The sequence below is a fragment of the Scyliorhinus canicula genome, chromosome 11 (genome assembly GCF_902713615.1).
Source record: "Scyliorhinus canicula chromosome 11, sScyCan1.1, whole genome shotgun sequence".
Classification (NCBI taxonomy): Eukaryota; Metazoa; Chordata; class Chondrichthyes; order Carcharhiniformes; family Scyliorhinidae; genus Scyliorhinus; species Scyliorhinus canicula.
In genome coordinates, this window is record NC_052156.1 from 126376586 (window position 1) to 126400867 (window position 24282).

General features: G+C 50.3%; 1 protein-coding gene across 2 annotated transcripts in view; it reads left to right on the top strand.

The window, feature by feature from the left end:
- Window positions 1-24282, top strand: part of LOC119973365 (cAMP-dependent protein kinase type II-beta regulatory subunit-like) — a 143459-nt gene that overhangs the window by 112365 nt on the left and 6812 nt on the right. For both annotated transcript variants that reach the window (XM_038811344.1, XM_038811346.1), the window contains 3 exons: window positions 3644-3745; window positions 5084-5158; window positions 22564-22629. In XM_038811344.1, the coding sequence (XP_038667272.1) occupies window positions 3644-3745; window positions 5084-5158; window positions 22564-22629 (243 nt within the window). The remainder of the gene's footprint in view (window positions 1-3643; window positions 3746-5083; window positions 5159-22563; window positions 22630-24282) is intronic.

The following is a 24282-nucleotide window of genomic DNA, read 5'->3' on the forward strand; positions in this document are numbered from 1 at the left end:
TTAGGGTGGGGGCATGGAGTTAAGTTGGGTGCCCTTTCCAAGGGCTGGTGCAGACTCGAGCCTCCTTCTGCAGTGTAAATTATAAAAAACTGAACTGGATGAGCCATTATGAATACTGTGGCTACAGGAGCAGGTCAGAGGCTGGAATTCCGCAGCGAGAAACTCGTCTCCTGACTCCCCAAAGCCTGTCCACCGTCTATAATAATAATCTTTATTATTGTCACAAGTCAGCTTACATTAATGCTGCAATGAAGATACTGTGAAAATCCCCTAGTAGCCTGTTTGGGTACACTGAGGGAGAATTCAGAATGTCCAATTCACCTAACAGCACGTGTTTTTGGGACTTGTGGGAGGAAACGGAGCACCCGGAAGAAACCCATGCAGACATGGGGAGAACATGAAGACTCCACACAGACAGTGACCCAAGCTGGGAATTGAACCTGGGACCCCGGCGCTGTGAAGCAACAGTGCTAACCACTGTGCTACCATGCCACCCTTGCACAAGTCAGGAATGTGATGAAATACTCTCCACTTGCCTGGATGACTGTAGCTCTTTTTTAAAAAAATCAAATGAACTTTATTTAACAACAACAATATTTACCCTAAAATTAACCCAATGCCTTCTATCGTTCTGCCAGGAAATCCAGAAATGGTTGCCATCTCCTGAAAAACCCCTGCACTGACCCCCTTAGGGCAAATTTCACCACCTCTAATTTAATAAACCCTACCATACCAGGCCTCCATGCTTGGGGGCCTTGTATCCTTCCACTGAAGAAGAATCCTCCGCCGGGCTACTAGGGACGCAAAGGCCAGAACACCGGCCTCTTTCGCCTCCTGCACTCCCGGCTCCACCGCCACCCCAAATATTGCGAGCCCCCAGCCCGGATCGACCCTGGATCCTACCACCCTCGACAGCGTCCTTGCTACAGCCTTCCAAAATTCCCCCAGCGCTGGGCATGCCCAGGACATATGGGCATGATTTGCTGGGCTCCCTGAGCACCTAGTACACCTGTCCTCGCTCCCAAAGAACCGGCTCATCCTTATCCCGGTGATATGAGCCCTATGCAGCACCTTAATCTGTATGAGGCCAAGCCTCGCACAAGAAGAGGAGGAGTTCACCCTTCCCGTCTATAAACAGGTCCCCCAACCTCCTGACACGTGCCCTGTACCAACTCAGGAATCCGCCATCAATTCTCCCCGGAACAAACCGGTGGTTCCCCCGTATCGGGGACCGCATCGAGGCCCCCACCTCCCCCCGTGCCGCCTCCACTGCCCCCAAATCTTGAGGGTAGCCGCCACCACTGGGCTCGTGGTATACCTCGTTGGAGGGAGCGACAGCGGTGCCGTTACCAGAGTCTCCAGGCTCGTGCCCACACAGGACGCCTTCTCCATCCTCTTCCATGCTGCCCCCTCCCCCTCCATCACCCACTTACGCACCATTGCTGCGTTGGCAGCCCAATAGTACCCACAGAGGCTGGCAGCGCCAGCCCCCCCCCCCCCATGCCCCGCTCCAAGAACACCTTTCTCACCCTTGGGGTCCCGTGTGCCCACACAAACCCCGTAATGCTCCTGTTAACCCACCTGAAAAAGGCCTTCGGGATAAGGATGGGGAGGCACTGGAACAGGAACAGAAACCTCGGGAGCACCGTCATCTTGACTGACTGCACCCTACCCGTCAGAGACAGTGGCAGCGTGTCCCACCTCTTAAACTCCTCCTCCATTTGCTCCACCAGCCTTGTGAGGTTAAGCTTATGCAAGGCCCCCCAGCTCCTGGCCACCTGAACCCCCAAGTACCTGAAGCTCCTCTCCGCCATTTTCAGTGGGAGCCTACCAATCCCCCCTCCTGGTCCCCCGGGTGTACCACAAACAGCTCGCTCTTCCCAAAGTTGAGCTTATACCCTGAAAAATCCCCACGTGACTGGAGCTCTAACAACACTCGAGAAGCTTGACAGCATCCTGGAGAAAGCAGCCTGCTTGATTGGCACTCCTTCCACAAAAATTCAATCCTTCCACCACTGAGGCACAGTGGTAACATCTACAAGATGCATTGCAGCAACTCACCAAAGCTCCTTCGGTAGCACTTTGCAAACCCAAGACCCCAACCACCTAGAAGGACAAGGGCAGCAGATGCATGGGAACACCAGCCCCTGCAAGTTCTCCTCCAAACCACACCGTCCTGACTTAGAAATGTGTTGGTTGTTCCTTCACTGTCACTGGGTCAAAGTCCTGGAACTCTCTCCCTACCAGCACTGAGCATGTACCTGCACTACATGGACTGCAGCAGTTCAAGTAGACGGCTGACCTTGAGGGAAATTAGGATGGACAATAAATGCCAGCACTCCCCACATCCCGCGAATGAGTATAAAATAAGCCCAGTGGTATAGAATGAGTATTTGAAGATTCAGGAAAAATATTTTCAGAGATCTTACTGGCCTTAAAATGCTCAATATATTTGACAACTCTCTCCCATACATTCTACATCTTGAACACTGAAAATTCTTGCTTAACTGTAACTTGGTGTGGGGTGGGTAATCTGACAGTACAAATGTGGCTATGGAATAGTGTTACTTTTCTCCCGCAAATATAGTTAACCTGGGCAAAGTCATGTTTTTTTGACTGTCCCTGTTGGGCTTTCTCCTGGAACCATTTAACTATTCAGTCTGACAATGCTTCCAGAATAATGCTAGGTAGGAAAGTGAGGATTTTGAGCCAGTGACAATGACTATGAGAGTATGTCCAAGTCAAGGTGACGTGTGACTTTGAGGTGAAGTTGGAAGTGATAATGATAGCCAAACATGAAATAGATTGTGTGTATTGATAATATCTCTCAGAGCAATGTGTTTAAATGAACCCAAAATCAGGGCCAACGGTGAAACCTTAGTGAAAATGAAAAATGAAAATCGCTTATTGTCACGAGTAGGCTTCAATGCCCCTAGTCGCCCCTAGTCGCCACATTCTGGCGCCTGTCCGGGGAGGCTGGTACGGGAATTGAACCGTGCTGCCGGCCTGCTTGGTCTGCTTTAAAAGCCAGCGATTTAGCCCAGTGAGCTAAAGTGAATGTAACTGAGAAATGTTACCGATACCGATTGGACTTCAACCAAACTTCGCCCGCCCTCTGGAGAGTACCAGAGGTGAGATATGAGGGAATGGCAACCGTGACAACAAAAAGCTGACAAATTAAGGCCAAGTATAACAGCTATAGTTATAGTTAAGTTACATAGACACTTTGACTGATGTCACCTTGATGCTACGAGCACATTGGTAATCATGTTACAGGGATTGAAAGATAGTATTTTGGGCAAGGTGACTATGTTTGTGGTAATGATATAAACTCAGTACTGTATTTAATTTCAGCCCCAGGGACTTCAGACTCTTTTCGACCTGGAAGGGAGATGATCAGTGGGCTATTGTTGTGCACCATCTTGTGGCTAACATGGGCATTGCTGACAGATGTTTCCCAGGAAAGGGGATTGAATAGAATAAAGGCATGAACACATATTTAAAACGCTGACTGGTGTGTTAGTACATTCCGCTCAACAATATAATCTCTGGTGAATTTGATCAGATCATAATAAAACTGAAAAAAATATTTTTGCAATTTAACTTGATTGTATAAATTAATAACTAGCCACCATTTTTCTAGGACAGGGCAACTTTTCGTAGAATTATCGTCAAAAACAATGCCAGGAAGAGAAGATTGTATGAAGAATTTGTCAAGTCACTACCACTTCTGAAGTCACTAGAAGTAAGTATCGCCTATGCAGAGTCCAAGTTGCCAGGGCTTGAACATTGCAGCTATGAGGAGAGACTGGGTAGGCTGGGGGTGGTGTGTGTGTTCCCCCCCCCCCCCCCCCCCCCCCTGAAACAGAGCAGCCTGTGGAGTCACCTAATTGAGGTGTACAAAATTATGAGGAGCCTTGTTGGGTAGACAGGAAAGATCTGTTTCCCTCCGCTGGGAGGTCAGTAACCAAAGGGGCATGGATTTAAGCTGATGGTAGAAGGATTAGAGGGGACATGAGGAAAAATCTTTTTCATCCAGAGGGTGGTGGCATTTGGAATTCACTTCCAGCATTGGTGTTTGAGGCTGAAACGCTCAACTCATTCAAAAGGTACCTGGATCTAAAATGCTGTAACCTGCAAGGTTACGGACCAGGTGCTGGAAAGTGGGATTGAAATCAGCGGCTAGTTTCTCTTTATTTTTTGGCCAGCACAGACACACTGGGCTGAACGGCCTCTTTCTGTGCTATAACTTTCCCATGGTTCAATGGTTACTCCGACTCGATATAGCGATAAATTGTGTTTGGCTACTACATTGAACCTACTATTCTGTTCTTGTAAGCTTGAAATTGTATAACGGTGTAAATATATCATTATGATGTGTAAAAATTGCTACGGCTAAGAAATTTGGCATTCCCAGAATTAATTTTTGTTTCCCATTATGCATTTCTTGACTTGGATAAATACTTAGAGCTGACACATTCTTCCACAAACTCCCAGGATATAAGTTGCAAATCTATTGAGAGTATGTTCGAAAGGCCAAAACTTGTTCATAAATGAAAAGAGAAAATGCTGGTAACGCTCATCAGGTTATGGGAGCATCTGTGGAGAGGAACAGATTTTGTTTTTTCATTTTAAGTACCCAATTCATGCTTTTTGCCAATTAAGCGGCAATTTAGCATGGCCAATCCACCTACCCTGCACATCTTTGGGTTGCGGGGGTGAGACCCACCCAGACACGGGGAGACTGTGCAAACTCCACACGGACAGTGACCCGGGGCCAGGATCGAACCGGGATCCTTGGTGCAGTGAGGCAGCAGTGCTAACCACTGCACGGCCACCGTGCCACCTGGAGCGGAACAGAGTTAATGTTTCAAACCCATAGCTGTTTCCCAGTTCTGATGAAAGGTCACAGGCTGGAAACGTTAGCTGCGTTCATTGATGCTGCCGTAACCTGCTGAATGTCTTCAGCATTTGCCCATCACATTTAAGATTGCCAGCATCTGCAGTGATCGGTTTTTCAAACGTTGTGCGTGCTTGTTTGAAGTGTTGCAGCCAATAACAGAAAATTATTTCAAATCTCAAGTTAGGAGAACGAATGAAGGTAGTTGATGTGTTTGGAACCAAAACGTACAAGGATGAAGAACGAATAATTGCTCAGGTGCTGCATCTTTTTTTTCTTCTCCTCCTCCTGTTGCATTGAGTATGATTCTGAAAGCTGTTCACAGTGGGCTAAAAATATAGAACAATTCAAACCAATGGCACGATGAAGTAAAAAAAATGGCAAGCAATCTTACTGGAAAAAATGTATTTGCTTAATTAATTATGGTTAAATAATTAATTATAGGTGATTGAAGCACTTTGACAGAGGATTAAGAATTTTAAATGGTATAGATCATAGAATTTAGAGTGCAGAAGGAGGCCATTCCGCCCATCGAGTCTGCACCGGCTCCTGGAAAGAGCACCCTTCCCAAGGTTAACACCCCGACCCTATCCCCATAACCCAGTAACCCCACCCAACACTAAGGGCAATTTTGGACACTAAGGGCAATTTATCATGTCCAATCCACCTAACTAGTATAACATGGCAAATTAATTTTATTGTAGTGAAGTGGTGAATATTGCTAAGAATAAGAGTGGCTCAATGAACTAAACAGTAAAATACTCCTTTAAAGGGGGTATGTCCATAGAATCCCTGCAGTGCAGAAGGAGACCATTTGACCAATCGAGTCTACACCGCCCCTCTGGAAGAGCACCTTACCCAGACCCACTACCCCAACCTATCCCTACTTAACCTCCACATCTTTGGACTGTGGGAGGAAACCGGAGCACCCTGAGGAGCCCCACGCAGACACAGGGAGAACGTGCAAACTCCATACACACACAGTCATCCAAGGCCGGAATCAAACCTGGGGCCCTGGCGCTGTGAGGCAGTAGTGCTAACCACTGTGCCACCATGCCACCCAAGTCATGTCCCCAAATCATTGAAAATGGCAGGATAAATCAAGAAGTCTGAGGAAAGAATCAAACGATGGGATCCTTGGCTTTATTAAAAGAGGAATAGAGTACAAAAGGAGAATGCCATACAAACCTTTATAAAAGACAAGTTGGGCCTCTGCTGGAGTATTGTATTTCCGGCAAGATGCTTTCGGGAGGATGTCAAGGCTTTAAAGAGGGTACAGAAGACATTTACTAGATTGGTGCCAGGACTGAGGTACATTTTAATTCCTTCATGGGATGTGGGCATCACTGGCTCGGCCAGCATTTAATGCCCATACGTTATTGCCCTTGAGAAGGGCAGTCAGTTATGTAGATAAACTCTAGAGGCTAGGGGTTGTTCTCTGTGGAGCTAAGAAGGTTAAATGCAGATTTGATCAAGTTGTGCAAAGTCATAAATGGTTCTGGTAAAATAAATAATGAGAAACTGTTTGCAGTGGCAGATGAAACAGGAAGCAAAGGGCACAGAGTTAAGGTGATTGGCAACAAATAAAAACAGAGGTGACATTAGTAAAACATGCAAATGAGAAACATTTAGTACACAGCAAGTCATTGCAATCTAAAATGCACAGTCTGAATGGGTGCTGGAAGCAGATTGAATAGTCAAAAAGTGAATTGGTAAACCAACCAATTAAAAGGGGAAAAAAAAAATCACAAGACTGTGGAGAACGAGCAGGAGAGTGGGATTAATTGGACGACTCTGCCAAAGTGCAGGCAGAGGCATGATTTAAACACAAAGTAAATGCAGTAAATTCATGTCCCATTATTAAAACTACGAGTCAAGCTTTGCAGGCTCAACTTCAGGTAAATTTAGTTTATTCGTGTTGGGTCCTGTCTGATTAAAGCTATCAGTACACATGACTGCAATTCAGTTCTAGTACGTAGTTGCATTGCGCTCTCACTCTGCCACATCAGAATTCTCTCCTTCCATCCCTGTTTTTTTTTCCCCTCTGATGCACGATCAATCACTACTGAAGCGAGATTGTAGTCCAATTGAAGGCTTTAATGAACAAGTAGTTACCCCAGCAGCTCCGGTACAGAATGACTGCTGTGGGTGAAACACAGAGTCTTATGCTCCACCTGCTGGGCGGAACCAGCAGGCAGGTTCTACCACTCATACTACAGTATAAGGTACATCCCACCAAGGTACCGCGATGCCCCTAATATAGCCGACCACACCCTTCTCCTTGTCATTGTTCTGTGTTGCTTTTCTCTTATGTTTGACTCGAACTGGGGGCAGGAAGAGACCGGACAATTGGAACTCGGGCATGTGGCGGAGCGACAGTCTGTAGCTTCAAGGCCCGGGTGGCAATCTGAAGTTAGCATCTGGGCTTGGGTAAATGGGTAGGTTAGAAGCAGCCGCAACATGGGGAGCCAGCTCGGTAAGTGGTGTTGTGACTCAGCTGATTTACCAGATTAGAAGAAACAACATTGGAACACACAATGTTGGTATGGTGGTATTGGAGGCTAACGACACTAATCCAGGTTAGGAGAAGAGGCAGAATCTCCTGGCTAAGTAGCCTTCTGAGAGTCTGTTTAGAGGATGAGGACTGGCACGCTCAGCCTTTTCTGATTTTAGGTCAGCCTATTGTTCCAGTCTGAGGTATTTCCCTTTCCTGTCCCAGGACAGAACAGCAGACTGGAGAAGTGTGCTGTTGATGACAATCCAGTTCTGCAAAAAACCTTGCCACTGGGGCAGAACTGTACACAAAAATCAGTGCGGCTGAACTTCTCAACAGTGTTGACACCAGATTGGCGTGCATCTTATGCATGGCTTCTAGCTGTGTTGGTCCTCCCAACTCGGGCCTTCTCTTGGGGATCCACAATACTGCAAGCCCCAACTGATGGAGGAGAGTGGTTTTGTTGGGATGGAATGGGAAGGGATGCATTAGACTGATGCATTTAATACTGAGAAACCAACCAGCACTATTGCGTTAGCCTTTGAGGATCGCGAGAGTGAAAGGTCAGTTGCTCCTCTCAACAGATCAAAAGGCTGATCTTTATTCGGGCAGTATTGCCAGATGAGTGGGAAGCTGGACACGCTGTGTTTCACCTGTGACACAATAGAGCATTGGATTTCATTCATTCTTTCTGCTGCCTCCTTCTGTGGCTCCACTTGTATCTTTTTCAATGAACATCCAAAGTTTTATCATCACAGGGAGCCAGTTCTTGTCATGAATCCTTGATCTTCTATTCCAGCTGTTTACGCACCCACATCAAAAACTATTTAAAATAGAGAAGCAGCCATTTAAGAGCTGTTAATCTCCTGATTCCTCAGCCCCTTCCATTCCTATTATGCTTGCTTCTGAAAAAGTGAAGTGAGCACATGATTACTCTTTAAACAAGCTGACCTTGTAGAATCCAGTGGAGTTAGATTCTGATTTCCCATGCACAAGTCAGACTGTTGCAATCTAACCTGGTCTATTTTTTTTCCACAATGGTGTAATCAGCCCTGTAGGGCCGTATCACCATGAAACCTCACACAGTCTGACACCACAAATCAACCTTTGAAGTTGACTACGGTAGCAGAACTATACAGTGACAGCAATAACAATGAATCTCTATGGGGAGGCAGTGGGGTACTGGTATTGTTGTTGGACGAGTAACCCAGAGACCCAGTTTGAATCCCGCATTGGCAGTTGGTGGAATGTGAATTCGATTTATTAAAAAAAAAAAAAAATCTGGAATTGCAAGTCTAATGATGACCACGAAACCATTGTAAAAATCCATCTGGTTCACTCATGTCCTTTAGGGAAGGGAATCTGCCGTCCGTATCTACATGTTACTCCAGACCCACAGCAATGTGGTTGACTCTGAAGTGCCCTCAGGGATGGGCCTAGCCAGTGACGCCTACAACCCATGAAGTAATAAACAAAAATAAGGTGCCTTTAATGTAATGGAAAGTGCCAAGCTGCTTCTTTTTAAAAAAAAAAATTTTATTAAGATTTTCACAAAATATAAACAACAAAACAATATTAACCAAACAACCATAATAAAAACCAAAGAACAAAAACCAACCCCCCCCCCCCCCAACCCCCCAGCAACTACAAAAACAAAAAAAAGGAAGAAAACAACAAAAAGGAAAGAGATAACACCCGCCACACCCAACAAACCCAAGTACACAGGGCGAAATTCTCCGACCCCCACGACAGGTCGGAGAATAGCGGGAGGGCCTGCCCGACATTTTTCCCGCCCTCCCGCTATTCTCCCCCCCCCCCCCCCCCCCCCCCCCCCCCCGCCCAACTCCTGACACGAATCGCTGCCGCCGTTTTTTTACGGCCGGCAGCGATTCACAGCTGTTCGATGGGCCGAAGTACCAGCCCTTTACGCTGTTTTTACGAACGGCAAACAGACGTGGTCTGGGCGTTCGTAAAAACGGCGGGAACAACTCGCTTTTTATAACCATGGCACTGATTGGCACGGCAGTACCACGGCCGTGCCAAGGGTGCCATGGGCCCGCGATCGGTGCCCACCGATCGCGGGCAGTGGGCCCGATGCCCGCGCACTATTTGTCCTTCCGCCGCCCCGCAGTATCCATTCGCGGGGCGGCTGAGGGGCATCCCGGCCCGCGCATGCACGGGTTTCATGCAAATACACGATGACGTCATCCACGCATGCGCGGGTTGGAGTCTTCCAATCCGCGCATGCGCGGCTGACGTCATATGACGCGTCAGCCGGCGCTAACTCCGGCAAGCGGGCTTAACGAAATTCGTTAAGCCCGTGATGCCGGAGCTTGCGGCGTCGGGCTGCTAGCCCCGACCGGGGACCAGAATCGGTTCCCGGTCGGGAAGGGGCGCGCTGGCGTCAAACCCGCCCGGGTTTGGAAGAATCGCGCCCACAATTCTCCCTCCCACTGAACCAAACCCCCCTCCCCGAGCACCTAGAACACTTGTCCTCGCCCCCAAAGAACCTGCTCATCCTCGTCCCGGTCATGTGAGCCCTATGCAGCACTTTGAACTGTATGAGGCTAAGCCTCGCACAGGAAGAGGAGGAATTCACCCTTTCCAGGGCATCCGCCCATGTCCCCTCCTCAATCTCCTCACCCAGCTCCTTTTCCCATTTACCCTTCAGTTCCTCCACCGAGGCCTCATCCACTTCCTGCATCACCCGGTATATGTCCAAAATCTTCCCTCCTCCAACCCACACCCCCGAGAGCACCCTGTCCCGAACCCCCCGCGGGGGCAACATAGGGAACCCCGCCACTTGCCGCCTGGCAAACGCCCTAAGCTGCATGTACCTGAACATGTTCCCCGGGGGGAGCCCAAACTTCCCCTCCAACTCACCCAGGCTCGCAAACCTCCCATCTACAAACAGGTCCCTCAACCTCCTAATACCTGCCCTGTGCCAGCCCAGAAACCCCCCATCGACGCTCCCCGGGACAAACCGGTGGTTCCCCCGTATTGGGAACTCCATCGAGCCCCCCACCTCCCCCCTATGCCGTCTCCATTGCCCCCAAATTTTCAGGGTAGCCACCACCGCCGGGCTCATAGTACACCTCGTTGGAGGGAGCGGCAACGGTGCCGTTACCAGCGCCTCCAGGCTCGTATTCACACAGGACGCCATTTCCATCCTCTTCCATGCTGCCCCCTCCCCGTCCATTACCCACTTACGCACCATTGCTGCGTTGGCAGCCCAGTAATACCCACATAGGTTGGGCAGCGCCAGCCCCCCCTATCTCTGCCCTGCTCCAAAAACACCCTTCTCACCCTCGGGGTCCCGTGTGCCCATACAAACCCTGTAATGCTCCTGTTGACCCTCCTAAAAAAGGCCTTCGGGATAAGGATGGGGAGGCATTGGAACAGGAACAAAAACCTCGGGAGCACCGTCATCTTGACGGACTGCACCCTACCCGCCAGCGACAGTGGTAACATATCCCACCTTTTAAACTCCTCCTCCATTTGCTCCACCAGCCTTGTGAGGTTAAGCTTGTGCAGGGCCCCCCCAGCTCCTAGCCACCTGGACTCCCAGGTACCTAAAGCTCCTCCCTCCCTGCCTGCTTCAGTGGAGGCCTACCAATCCCCTCCTCCTGATCCCCCGGGTGCACAACGAACACCTCGCTCTTACCCAGGTTGAGCTTATACCCAGAAAAGCCCCCAAATTCACCGAGAATCCTCATCACCTCCGGCATTTCCCCCCACCGGGTCCGCCACATAAGCAACAGGTCGTCCGCATAAAGCGACACTCAATGCTCCTCCCCACCCCGCACCAGGCCCCTCCAGTTCCCCGACTCCCTCAGCGCCATGGCCAGGGGCTCAATTGCCAATGCAAAGAGCAAGGGGGACAGGGGACACCCCTGTCTCGTCCCCCGGTGCAGCCGAAAGTACTCCGACCTCCTCCTATTTGTGGCTACACTCACCATCGGGGCCTCATAGAGCAGCCTCACCCAACGGAGAAACCCCTCCCAAAACCCAAACCTTTCCAACACCTCCCACAGATAACCCCACTCAACCCTATCAAAGGCCTTCTCCGCGTTTAATGCCACCACTATCTCCGCCTCTCCTTCCACAGCCGGCATCATAATGACATTCAGAAGCCTTCATATGTTGGTATTCAACTGCCTTCCCTTTACAAACCCTGTCAGGTCCTCGTGAATGACCCCCGGCACACAATCCTCTATCCTTGTAGCTAAGATCTTCGCCAACAGCTTGGCGTCTATATAGAGCAGCGGGATCGGCCTATATGACCCACACTGCAGGGGGTCCTTGTCCCGCTTAAGGATCAAGGAAATCAGTGCCCGTGACATAGTTGGGGGCAAAGCCCCCCCCTCCCTTGCCTCGTTAAAGGTCCGAACCAACAGGGGGCCCAACAGGTCTGCATACATTTTATAAAATTCGGCCGGTAACCCATCCGGCCCCGGCGCCTTCCCCGACTGCATGCTGCCAATCCCAGTGACCAGCTCAATCGGCGCCCCCAGACCCTCCACCTGCCCCGCCTCCACCTTCGGAAATCGCAGCTTGTCCAAGAAGCGCCCCATTCCCCCCGCCCCCTCCACCGGGGGTTCAGACCGGTACAGTTCCCCATAAAAGTCCCTAAAGACCGCATTAACGTCTACCCCCCCTCCGCACCACCTTCCCATCTCTATCCTTCACTCCCCCAATCTCCTTGGCCGCGTCTCGCTTTCGGAGCTGGTGTGCCAGCATCCTACTCGCCTTCTCCCCGTATTCATACACCGCTCCCTGTGCTTTCTTCCACTGAGCTTCCGCCTTTCTGGTGGTCAGTAGATCGAATCTGGCCTGAAGGCTACGCCGCTTCCCCAGCAATCCCTCCTCCGGAGCCTCCACATATCTCCTATCCACCCTCACCATCTCCCCCACCAATCTCTCCCTCTCCCTCTGCTCCCCCCTCTCCCTATGGGTTCGGATGGAAATCAACTCCCCTCTAATCACCGCCTTCAATGCCTCCCAGACTGTCCCTACTCGGACCTCCCCGTTATCGTTGGCCTCAAGGTACCTCTCGATACACCCCCGAACCCTCCCGCCCACCTCCTCGTCTGCCAGCAGCCCCACCTCCAAGCGCCAGAGCGGGCGCTGGTCCCTCTCCTCCCCCAGCTCGAGGTCCACCCAGTGCGGGGCATGATCCGAAATGGCTATGGCAGAGTATTCGGCATCCTCCACCCTCGAAACCAGCCCCCTGCTGAGGACAAAAAAAATCGATCCTGGAATAGGCCTTATGCACGTGGGAGAAAAACGAGTACTCCCTGGCCCTCGGCCTCGCGAACCTCCAGGGATCCACCCCTCCCATCTGATCCATAAACCCCCTCAACACCTTAGCCGCCGCCGGCCTCCTACCCGTCCGGGACCTGGATCGATCCAATGGGGGATCCAGCACCGTGTTGAAGTCCCCCCCCCCAATGATCAGGCACCCCCGCCTCCAGATCCGGAATGCGGCCCAACATGTGCCGCATAAACCCCGCATCGTCCCAGTTCGGGGCGTAGACATTGACCAGTACCACCCGCTCCCCCTGCAGCTTACCACTCACCATCACATACCTCCCGCCACTGTCAGCCACCACATTTGACGCCTCAAACGACACCCTCTTTCCCACCAGGATCGTCACCCCCCGATTCTTCGCATCCAGCCCTGAATGAAATACTTGGCCCACCCATCCCTTCCTCAGTCGAACCTGGTCCGCCACCTTCAGGTGTGTCTCCTGGAGCATGGCCACATCAGCCTTCAGCCCCTTCAAGTGCGTAAACACCCAGGCCCGCTTCACCGGCCTGTTCAGCCCCCTCACATTCCAAGTTATCAGCCGGATCAGAGGGCTCCCTTCCCCCCCTCCCCTGCCGACTAGCCATAACTCATCCCCTGCCCGCCACTGGCCAGCGCCCCCCGCTCGGCCTTTTCCCCACGGCGGCAACTCCCCCCCCCAGCATACTCCAGCTCCTTCCTGGCCATTTCAGTAGCAACCTGGTATCACTACCCCCCCCCCCCCCCCCCCCCCCCCCCCGGCTAGGACCCCTCCTAGCTGTGCCCCCCCCTCCATAGCACTCCCGTGAGCCAGCTAACTTCTGCTGACCCCGGCGACTCCCGCCACACCTCCGACCCCTCCCGCCACACCTCCGACCCCTCCCCACGTGGGGCTACTCCTCCTCCTCCATGCCCATCAGCAGGCCCTCCTCTCCCCATCACCCCGCAGCGCGGGAAACAAGAGGAAAGCCCGTGCTTTCGCCCTTCCCAACCCCGCCTGCTCTAGGGCAGCTCCCATTGCCGGTCACCACCAGCTCCCCGCACTCCCAATTTACCTCCCTGCCCGAACCCGTCCACCAGACCCATACAAAAAGACATCGCCCCACCCACCCTGAAGCCAACACACATCCTGCATGAAACAGAGAACCCCCCCTCCAAAAAATAGACAGTTACATTTACATACAAAACCCCCATCCCTGACCCTCCGTTTGAGTCCAATTTCTCGGCCTGCACAAAGGCCCACGCCTCCTCCGGGGACTCGAAATAATGGTGACGGTCCTTGTAAGTGACCCACAGGCTGCAACATGCCAAACTTCACACTCTGTGGAGCACCGCCTTCGTCCGGTTGTACCCAGCCTTTCGCTTAGCCACCTCCGCACTCCAGTCCTGGTAGATCCGCACCACCGTGTTCTCCCACTTGCTGCTCCGCTCCCTCTTGGCCCACCGAAGCACGCACTCCCGGTCAACGAACCGGTGGAACTGCACCAGCACCGCCTGCGGCGGCTCATTCGGTTTGGGCCTCCTGGCCAGTATTCTGTGGGCCCCCTCCAGCTCCAGGGGCCCCTGGAAGGACCCAGCTCCCATCAGCGAGTTCAACAAAACGACCACATAGGCCGCCAGGTCTGACCCCTCCAGCCCCTCCGTGAGGCCCAGGATCCGTACATTTTTCCGCCTCGACCGGTTTTCCATCTCCTCGAACCGCTCCTGCCACTTTTTATGGAGCGCCTCGTGCATCTCCACCTTTCCCGTGAGGGCCGCGGCCTCATCCTCTCTTTTGGAGGCTTGCTGCTGCAGCTCCCGGATTGCGGCCCCTGGGCTGTCTGAGTCTCCAGCAGCTTACCGGTGGTGGCCTTCAGCGACTCCAGAAGCTCCACCTTAAGCTCCTGGAAGCAGCGCTGAAGAGTCTCCTGCTGCTCCTGCGCCCACTGCCTCTACTCCTCGAGGGCTCTGCCGGCCGCCATTTTGTTTTCCTTCCCCTGCTTTTCCAGAGGCGCTGCCACTGCTTTTCTGCTCGTCCCACTCCTGGTCCGGACCATAGAACCCTGGGGATCTACTGCAGACCCCTTCCCACGTCGGGAATCGTCGATCATGCACTGTTGGGGGCCCTAAAAAGAGCCCAAAAGTCCGTTTCTAGCGGGAGCTGCCGAACGTGCGGGAGTCCCAAGCTGCTTCTTAGGAGCATTATAAAATGAAGTTTGACATCGATGTAAAAGATATATAGAATTGTTACAGTGCAGAAGGCCGATCGAGTCTGCACTGACCCTCTGAAAGAACACCGGCAGGCTCACTCCCTGCCCTATCCCCATAATCCCATTACCCACCTAAATTGCACATCTTTCGACGATGGGAGGAAACCGGAGCACCTGCAGGAAACCCACGCAAACAAAGTGCAAATTCCACTAAGTTACCCAAGGCAGATGACCAAAACATTTGGTCAAACAGGAAGGCTTTAAGAAATGTCTTAAAAGATTGATGAGAGAAAAGTAAGAGAAAACTCTAGCTGGAAATATAAAGATAGATAGAAGCGGAGAATCGGCGGCAGTGGCACCGGCGTGTTTGGCGTGGTGTCGGTCGCGGGCCGCTGTATGCGGCTGGGTCGCCAATTCTCCGGCCCGGATGGGCTGAGCGGCTACTCTAAACAGGCAGAGTCCCGCCAGCGCCATCCACACCTGGTCGCAGCCGGCGGACTCTGCACCCAAGGTCGGGGGGGGGGGGGGGCTGGCTGGCTCCCTGGACCTATTTTCTTACCCGCTGGCCCCTGACCTCCCGCGCCATGTTGCATCGGGGCCGGCACGTTGAGGGAGGCCACCGCACATGCGCGGGTTGGCGCCACCGCGCGCGGATCCCGCGGAGCACAGTTCGCGACGGGTTGGGAGGCTGGAGCGGCATGAACCGCTCCAGGGCCGTGCTGGCCCCCTGTAGGGATCAGAATCGGTACTCCCAGCGGCCCGTTCCGACGGCGTGGACACTCTGCCGCCGAATGGGAGAATCCCACCCTAAATGTTTTTTTTTAAAGTATTTTTATTGAAGAGTTTCATTTGTAACAAACAAATAAAATATAATCAAAATACACAACAGTAACATGAGAAACGGATATTTACTACGTACAGCATTAGAGATGGAATGAAAAAAAAGGACGGAAATTCATCAGTTCTCAAGGGAAGGATACCGTAATACTGCTTCTGAACACCTATGCCATGGGTATAGTGCAAAGACTTTGTTTGCTGGTCAGCCCAGGGCAAGAGCAGAACATGTGGGAGCAGTTGGCCAGACCCTGTGACAACTCTAACATGTGTCTTCCACCTCTGGGAAGAACCTGGTCAAGTGTCCCCTGTGTACCACCTTCAGCTGCGCCAGGCTCAGCCGAGCGCACGGGGAGGTTGAGTTCACCCTGTGTAGTATTTCGCACTGGAGTCCTCCCCCTATCTTGATGTCTAGTTCTCCCACCCCCCCCCCACACACCTTTCTCTCTTACTTCGTCCAGTGGGCCCTTATTTTCTCCAGCAGTCATCCGTATATGTCCACACACTTGCCCTCCTGACATCGTCCTGTGCTAACAGTCTGTCCAGCAGGGTGTGTCTGGGTAGCTGGGGGAATGATGGGGTTTCAGAGCAGAGGAGCCTGTATTTGGAGATATGGGATCTCGTTCCCTTTTGGGAGCTCGAGTTTCTCCGTTAGTTCCCCGAGTTTCTCCGTTAGTTCCCCTAGGGTTGCTACTCTGTCATTCACATATAGATCTCTGACTCGCAGCACCCCTTCCTCCCTTCTCCGGGTTTTGTATATGGTGCCCATTTTCGCCAGGATGAATCTATGGTTTTTGCAGATGGACATGTCTTTGAGTTGGAAGTGGTGTCTGAGCTGGTTCCAGGTTCTTAGTGTGGCTCCCACCATTGGGCTCATTGAGTACTTGGCTGGGAGAAATGGGAGCAGAGCGGTGGCCAGTGCCCGCAGGGACATCCCGATACAGGTTGTGTCTTCCAGTTGTACCTATTCCGCCCCTGGTTCCCCCAGCCAACCCCTCACCCTTTCAATATTTGCTGCCCAGTGGTAGAACAGGTTCGGCAGTCAAAACCCCCTGAGCAGCGCCCTCTTCTGAAGGATGGATTTGCGGATCCTAGGGTTTTTCCCAGCCCACATGAAGGCTGTGAGATTAGTTGCCCACCTTAGTGAAGAAGGATTAGGGGATGAAATTTGAGAATGATCAAAATATGAAGAGGAACCATGGCAGTCCAATCATTTTTATTGTCTGCTCTCTCCCCTCCAGGGAGAGCATGAGTAAGTCACACATCTGCAGGTCCCTTTTCACCTCCCCCACCAGGTTGGACAGGTTCCACTTGTGGGCTGCCTGGATCCTCAGGTATCTGAACTTGGTTTGAGCCAGTTTGAATGGCAGCATTTCCAGATCTGTTCCACCCCCCTGGGGGTTCCCCGGGAAGATTTCACTCTCAATTGCCAGAGCAAACAGCAGCAGGGACAGCCAGCATCCCTGCTTTGTACCTCTGTGCAGCTGCAAGTAACCGGAGCTGGTGGTGTTCATCCCTACGCTCGTCGTGGGAGAACGGTGCAGAATTTTCCCTAAACCCAAACCGCTCCAGCACCTCCATGAGGTATTTCCACTCCACCCGGTTGAAGGCCTTCTCTGCTTCCAGGGACATGATCACTTTTGGTGTCTCCTCCCTGGGTAGGGTCATTACTACGTTCAGCAGGCTTCTAATGTTCGCCGTCAGCTGTCTGCCCTTGACGAACCTGGTCTGATCTTCCGTGATTACTTCTGGCAAGCAACTCTCCAGTCGTCTCGGCTGAGGACGTTGATGTCAATGTTCAGGAGTGAGATGGGTCTATAGGATCAATGAGATCTAGGCCGGTGCTAGCGTGGGCTGGGAGTATGAGGTCAAAAATTTCTGGCATGGTCTTTTTGACAAATACGTGGTGATGGAACCATCAATTCACCAGACACATGTTTCCGATATGAATCTAGGCTTTAATCGACTTCAGAGCCAGCCTGTTACCCGTTGATGAACTCTTAGTGAACTCAGGCTGGACAAGGGTATTTATACAGCTGCACTAGGGGGAGGAGTCGTGGGCGGAGCCAAGGGCGGAGCCCAGTACAAGTTCCTGAGTACTCCCAGAGCTACTCCCCCCTAGTGGTAGGATAGCGCTACTGCGCTTACAAAGACAGTGTGAATTATCATATATACATATATATATTACATTCACCACATTCATCCCTGCAAAAAAAAAAAAAATCACCGGTGGCCTACAACATCAGTCTGTCTGGTGGTTGAATTGTCTGTTGTGATCTGCGGAGCACCGGGTTTGCAGCCTCTTGCGGTGGCTGGATGGGTGTTGTGTGCTGGGGTACGATGGCGGATTCCAGGGAGGGTTGTATTCGAGCTTCATACTCTCCAGGTTCGACTGGGGGCTGGCCGGCGCGGGGGCGCGGAACTGGTGGAGCGAGCTCGTGGGCTCGGGAGCGCAAGGGGGCGGCAGCATGGGGTGTAGGGTGAGAGGTCCTTCTGTGGGGGTAGAGGGGGTGCTGGATTGGGCGGGTGCCAGATCCCTGAGGGATACCGTGTCCTGACGGCCGTCAGGGAACTCGACGAATGCGTACTGGGGGTTGGAGTGGAGCAGACGCACCTTTTCAACAAAGGGGGTCGGTTTTGTGCGCCCTGATGTGTTTCCTCAGAAGTACGGGGCCCGGCATCCTCAGCCATGCCAGAAGTGAGACCCCCGTGGTAGTGCCCCTGGAAAAAATAAAGAGCCTCTCGTGAGGGGTCTGGTTGGTCGCCGTGCACAAAAGGGACCTAATAGCGTGGAGCGCGTCTGGGAGGACTTCCTGCCACTGGGAGACTTGGAGCTTTCTAGACCAGAGGGTCAGTAGGACGGTCTTCCAGACCGTCGCGTTCTCCCTTTCCACCTGCTCGTTCCCCCTGGGGTTGTAGCTAGTAGTCCTGCTCGAGGCAATGCCCTTGTCGAGCAGGTACTGACGCAACTCGTCGCTCATGAAGGACGAACCCCGGTCGCTGTGTACGCAGCTGGGGAAACCAAACCGGGTGAAGATGCTATGCAGGGCCCTAATGACTGTGGGAGGTCATGTCGGGGCACGGGATAGCGAATGGGAAACGGGAAAACTCGTCTACGACGTTTAAAAAGTAAACGTTCTTGTTAGTTGAGGGGAGTGGCCTTTTGAAATCAATCACGAGGCGTTCAAAGGGCCTAGAAGCCTTGACCAGGTGGGCCCTGTCTGGTCTATAGAAGTGCGGTTTGCACTCCGCACAGATTGGGCAGTCCCTGGTGACCGCTTTTACCTCCTCGTTGGAGAAAGGCAGGTTTCGGGCCCAGATGTAGTGAGCGAGCCGGGTGACCCCCGGGTGGCAGAGGTCATTGTGGATGACTTTTAATCGGACGATCTGCGCGCTGGCACATGTCCCGCGGGATAGGGCATCCGGAGGCTCGTTGAGCTTCCCGGGTCGATATTTGATATCGTAATTGTAGGTGGAGAGTTCGATCCTCCACCTCAGAATTTTGTCGTTTTAATTTTGCCCCTTTGCGGGTTGTCGAACATGAAGGCAACCGATCTTTGGTCAGTGATGAGGGTGAACCTCCTACCTGCGAGGTAGTGCCTCCAGTGACGGATAGCCTCCAGAATGGCTTGTGCTTCCTTCTCGACTGAAGAGTGTCGGAGTTCTGAAGCGGAGAGGGTACGGGAGAAAAATGCAACTGGTCTCCCTGCCTGATTTAACGTGGCTGCAAGAGCTACCTCTGAGGCGTCGCTCTCTACCTGAAATGGGGTGGATTCATCCACCGCCCGCATGACCGCTTTGGCGATGTCCTCCTTGATGCCGTCGAAGGCCTGGCGTGCCTCGGCTGACAGGGGAAATCGTGTGGCCCTAAAGAGTGGGCGAGCTTTGTCCGCATATTGAGGGACCCACTGGCGTAGTAGGAAAAGAAGCCCAAGCACCGTTTGAGGGCCTTGGAGCAATGGGGGATGGGGAGTTCTAAGAGGGGCCGCATACGGTCCGGGTCTGGGCCCAGGACTCTGTTTTCCACGACATCTGGAGTACTGTGTACAGTATTGGTCTCTTTGTTTATGGAAGGATGTAAATGCATTGGAAGCAGTTCTGAGAAGGTTTATTAGAAATATACCCGGAGGGTGGGTTGTCTTATGAGAAACGTTAGACAGGCTAGGCTTGTATCCGATGAAGTTTAGAAGAGTAAGGGGTGATTTGATTGCAACATATAAGATCCTGAGGGGCCTTAACAGGGTGGATGTGGAGAGGGTATTTCCTCTTGTGGGAGAACCTAGAATTAGATGTCACTATTTAAAAATAAGGGATTATCCATTTAAGATAGGGATGAGGAAAATCTTTCTCTTTGAGGGTCGTGAGTCTTTGGAATTTGTTTCCTCAAAAGGTGGTTGAAGAGAGTCTTTGACCATTTTTAAGGCAGAGGTAGATAGGTTCTTGATTAACAAGGGGGTGAAAGGTTATTGGGGATGAATAGGAATGTGGAGTTGAAGTTGCAATCAGACCAGCCATGATCTTATTGAACGATGGAACAGGCTCGAGGGGCCGAGTGGTCTACACCTCCTAATTTGTTTGCATGTACATGTGGAAAGTGTGGCAGAGATGCCCCAATGCATCAGGAAGAAGTTTATATTGTGCAATGCTGCTGTTAGTAAATGATAAATGGTGCATTGCACGATCTAAACTTCCTCCTGAAAAGGAGGCTGAATTTTCAGGCTGTTGTGTTACATGGACCTTTGTAACTGCAGCAGTGCCTGCTGAAGAGTAAAGCATGCTCTTAGATACTGTGGCAATATTCATGTACAGCAGCCCATCTGTTCTTGGTTTGCCGTTGGAATCTGAATTTTGGAATTGCCGTGAAGAAATAGCCCAGTGCAAACTAAATTTAGTAATCCATTCTCACGTGAGTATGTTTCTTTGAAAAGGAGACAAGAGAGGCCTTATTTATGCCTTTGAATGAGCAGCAAACATAGTAATTGAAAGCTGCAGCTGCTTATTTGCAGGTAGAGTGTCTGGAACCCTGACGTTGTTTGGCAGCATTTTGGCTACCTAATTAGTCCATGTGGAGAAGTGGACTAAAAATAACAGAACTTCACGGGGGCCTCATGCATCAACAGTGCTCTTCCTGCTGCTGAAGGAGAGGTGCTCCCACTGCAGGGGAACCATTTCACATAGACATGGATAAAGTCATAGCAACTCCATTATCAGGCAAATCAATTGTTATGAGGGAGTTTAGTGTGCAGTCTGGCTGGGATTGTATCATTGGGCCCAGTGACATTCAGGAACCACCGTGATACTTCATGACCTGATGACGATTAGCTCCTATCAAAACAATCCGCTGTCTATAAACCAGGCTCTTGCTGGCCGTTTGTTTTTAAAAACAAATTTTAATTAATTGAGAAATTAAGTGTGACCAATCCACCCACCCTGCACGTCTTTGGGTTGTGGGGGTCAGACCTGCGCAGACACGGGAAAAATGTGCAAACTCCAGATGGGTGGTGATCCTGGGCCGGGATCGAACCTGGGTCCTCAGCGCCATGAGGCAGCAGCGCTAACCACTGATTGCTGGCCTTTTTGAGGGAAATGAGATATATGTCACCTGGAGAAGTGGGCAGTATTAGAGTTGTGCTTTCGTCCATGCTGTGTAGCCCAGTAACAATATTTGAAATTCAAGAGCCTTGTCCATTTTGTGGAATTAGTTAGAACGGTTAGTGGCAAATTCATGGTCACCTCTCTGCTTTCGGACCCACTTGAGGTCTTTGATTCGCTTCTTTCATTCACTCTTCATCCTTTTCTCTCAGTCTACCCAAACTCATCATGCCACCTCATCTAACATGCTCAAGAATGGAGCAGTCAGTTTAAGATCAGATTATGTAAAGCTACCAGAATGTTAGAACAGAGTGGGAGGGGTCCCTTCCTGCTAGTTTTATTCTTTGTTATGAGAAAGATGGAAGACTGACTGATTTTCATCCTATGGAAGAGAGCAAACATGGGCCAGAATTATCTGACGGTTCACACCAGCAGGATTCTCTGGTCCCGCCGGCGGCGTGCCCCCTGTTGCAGGTTTCCCGGCAGCGCGGGATGGCTTCAATAGGAATTCCCATTGACAGCGGCAGGAGCAGAGAATCCCGCCACCAGCAAACAGTACATCGCCTCCCACCACTGGGAGGCTCTTTTTCGTGAATACTCCAAAGAGCAAAGGAATTTGAGAGGAGAACTGATTAAAGTGTGCAGGACTGTCAGGTTTAAGTAAAGTAGACAAAGTAGCGATGGTACAAGATTTAGGGGCACAGATTCAAAGCTTTGGATAAGCCCACGGGCAGCACGGTGGCGCAGTGAGTAGCACTGCTGCCTCACGGCGCCGAGGTCCCAGGTTCGATCCCGGCTCTGGGTCACTGTCCGTGTGGAGTTTGCACATTCTCCCCGTGTTTGCGTGGGTTTCGCCCCCACAACCCAAAAAGGTGCAAGCTAGGTGGATTGGCCACTCTAAATTGCCCCTTAATTGGAAAAATGATTGGGTACACTAAAATTTAAAAAAAAAAAAGCTTTGGATAAGCGACAAAAGAGGCATGTGAGGAAGAGCATTTTAATGCAGCAAGTGGTAATGATCCGGAACTCGCTGCCCCATGAGGCGATCAATGGTTTATAAAACAAAATTGGATCGGCACCTGAGAGAAATTAACTTGCAGGACTAAGGGGGTAGAGTTTAAGAATGGATTTGATGGATCAAGTGGCCACCTTCTGTGCTGTCAGGATTCTCTGCAGTAATGATTCTATGACTCTAATTTAAAAAATTTTTAAACATAAAACTTATCTTCACTGTTCCTAAATTTAACTAGTTTGTTTTGTCCTTCAGGGAGAGAAAGCTGATTGTTTTTATATTGTAGAATCTGGAGAAGTTCGGATAACAATGAAGCACAAGGTAAGCGCAATCACTCAGTCTTTTAGAAAGCTGAGTCCAATTACATAAATGTCTCTGTATATTACACAGATTGTGCAATGGCTCATTGAAAAATCATTGCACCTCCACACTGAATTTTCCAATGTTAGCCCTATCCAGGTAAAAAAAAAAGAGAAACTGGATGGAAAGGCGAGTTAGACAGAGGAGCGCTTTCTCCATCCACAATTTTGCCTTTCCATTTTTACACTTAATCAGTCAATGACGCCTGTCTGATCATGAGCTGGTCGACATTCCCACCTGAAAGTCTGCGTTTCTTCACCTTCTCCCTTTTCCCGGCAGCCTTCCCACCCTCAAAATAGGAAAGGCTACTTCACAAAACAAAATATTGTGTTTTTACAGATTTGACTGATGAAAATACCCAAGTTAATATTTGTGAATATAAATTAACAGATGAACGAGGCACATTGAGTGGAAATAAGACTTTGCTTGAAGCATGCTGGCTATAAAACAGTTGCAGATTTGTAATTCACCCCAACTATTCAACATTCTGTATGGAGCTAATTTCATTACCCCATTGAAAAATACTCTCTTTTATCTCTGAGTGGTGCAGTGAAGATGTTCATTCTGGATGCTTGTAAAGCAACTGATTAAGTCACTCTTTAGTTCGCCAGTTTGGGCTCCATCCGTTTTTGGAATTTAATTGAATTGGTGACAAGACGTTCATTTTAAAGTTTCTATATTGAGCCCCACATTTACAGAAGATAATCTAAAATAGGACACGTGGTCGGGGAAGATTTCTTTCTCTTTGCCTAGTGTACCTGGGGATTCTGGAAAAATTACATGATCATTAAATAAGTTTCCCATCTGCAAATTCTTCCCTCCTAATAACCTCTAAAAGGAATCTCGAAAGTCAGCACTTGTCAATACGGGATAGAAATTCGGGACACACCCAAGAAAACAGAGGGGATATGACGGCCTCAAAATACTTTCCAAACTTGACCGAGGTGAAACGTTGAACAGCAACCTGTTGACTTTAAAATTAGATTTTTAATTATCGACAAAACTATGCTGGATTTTTTAAAGTTCCACAATGACTACTTAACAAATGGTGCATTTAAAACCCATGAAAATTTAGATGGTAGTAACTGTCCTATCTGCTACTCAGTCAACAGGTGATGTAAAACAAGAACTGGATCAATTAGACTTGACAATGATGCAATGCAAATACACTCTAGGATTACTATCATAGAACATAGAAAAATACAGCACAGAACAGGCCCTTCGGCCCACGATGTTGTGCCGAACTTTTGTCCTATCCTAGTATAAGCACCACATTTCAATTCAACATACTTGAGAACTTCAGGATTAGCGTTTAAAACAGATTACTTACAACAAAAAGGAAAGATTTTATGACTTCCTAATATTAGTGAACAAATATTTAATGCATGGCTATGACAGTTTTTTGGCTACTCTTTTAATCGAGGTAGCTATAATAAACTAGTTTAATGCCTGTGTTATAATACCATGAGTCAGGTATTTAGGCTCTGATACAGCAAGTCTCTTTTTAACCTGCACTATTTGGTGTTGAACATGATTCGTTGCTCTTTGAAAGCAGAAAATACAGATGTTGAATTGTACAATGTCTTTCGTGTAATAAAGTGTCCCACGGTGTTT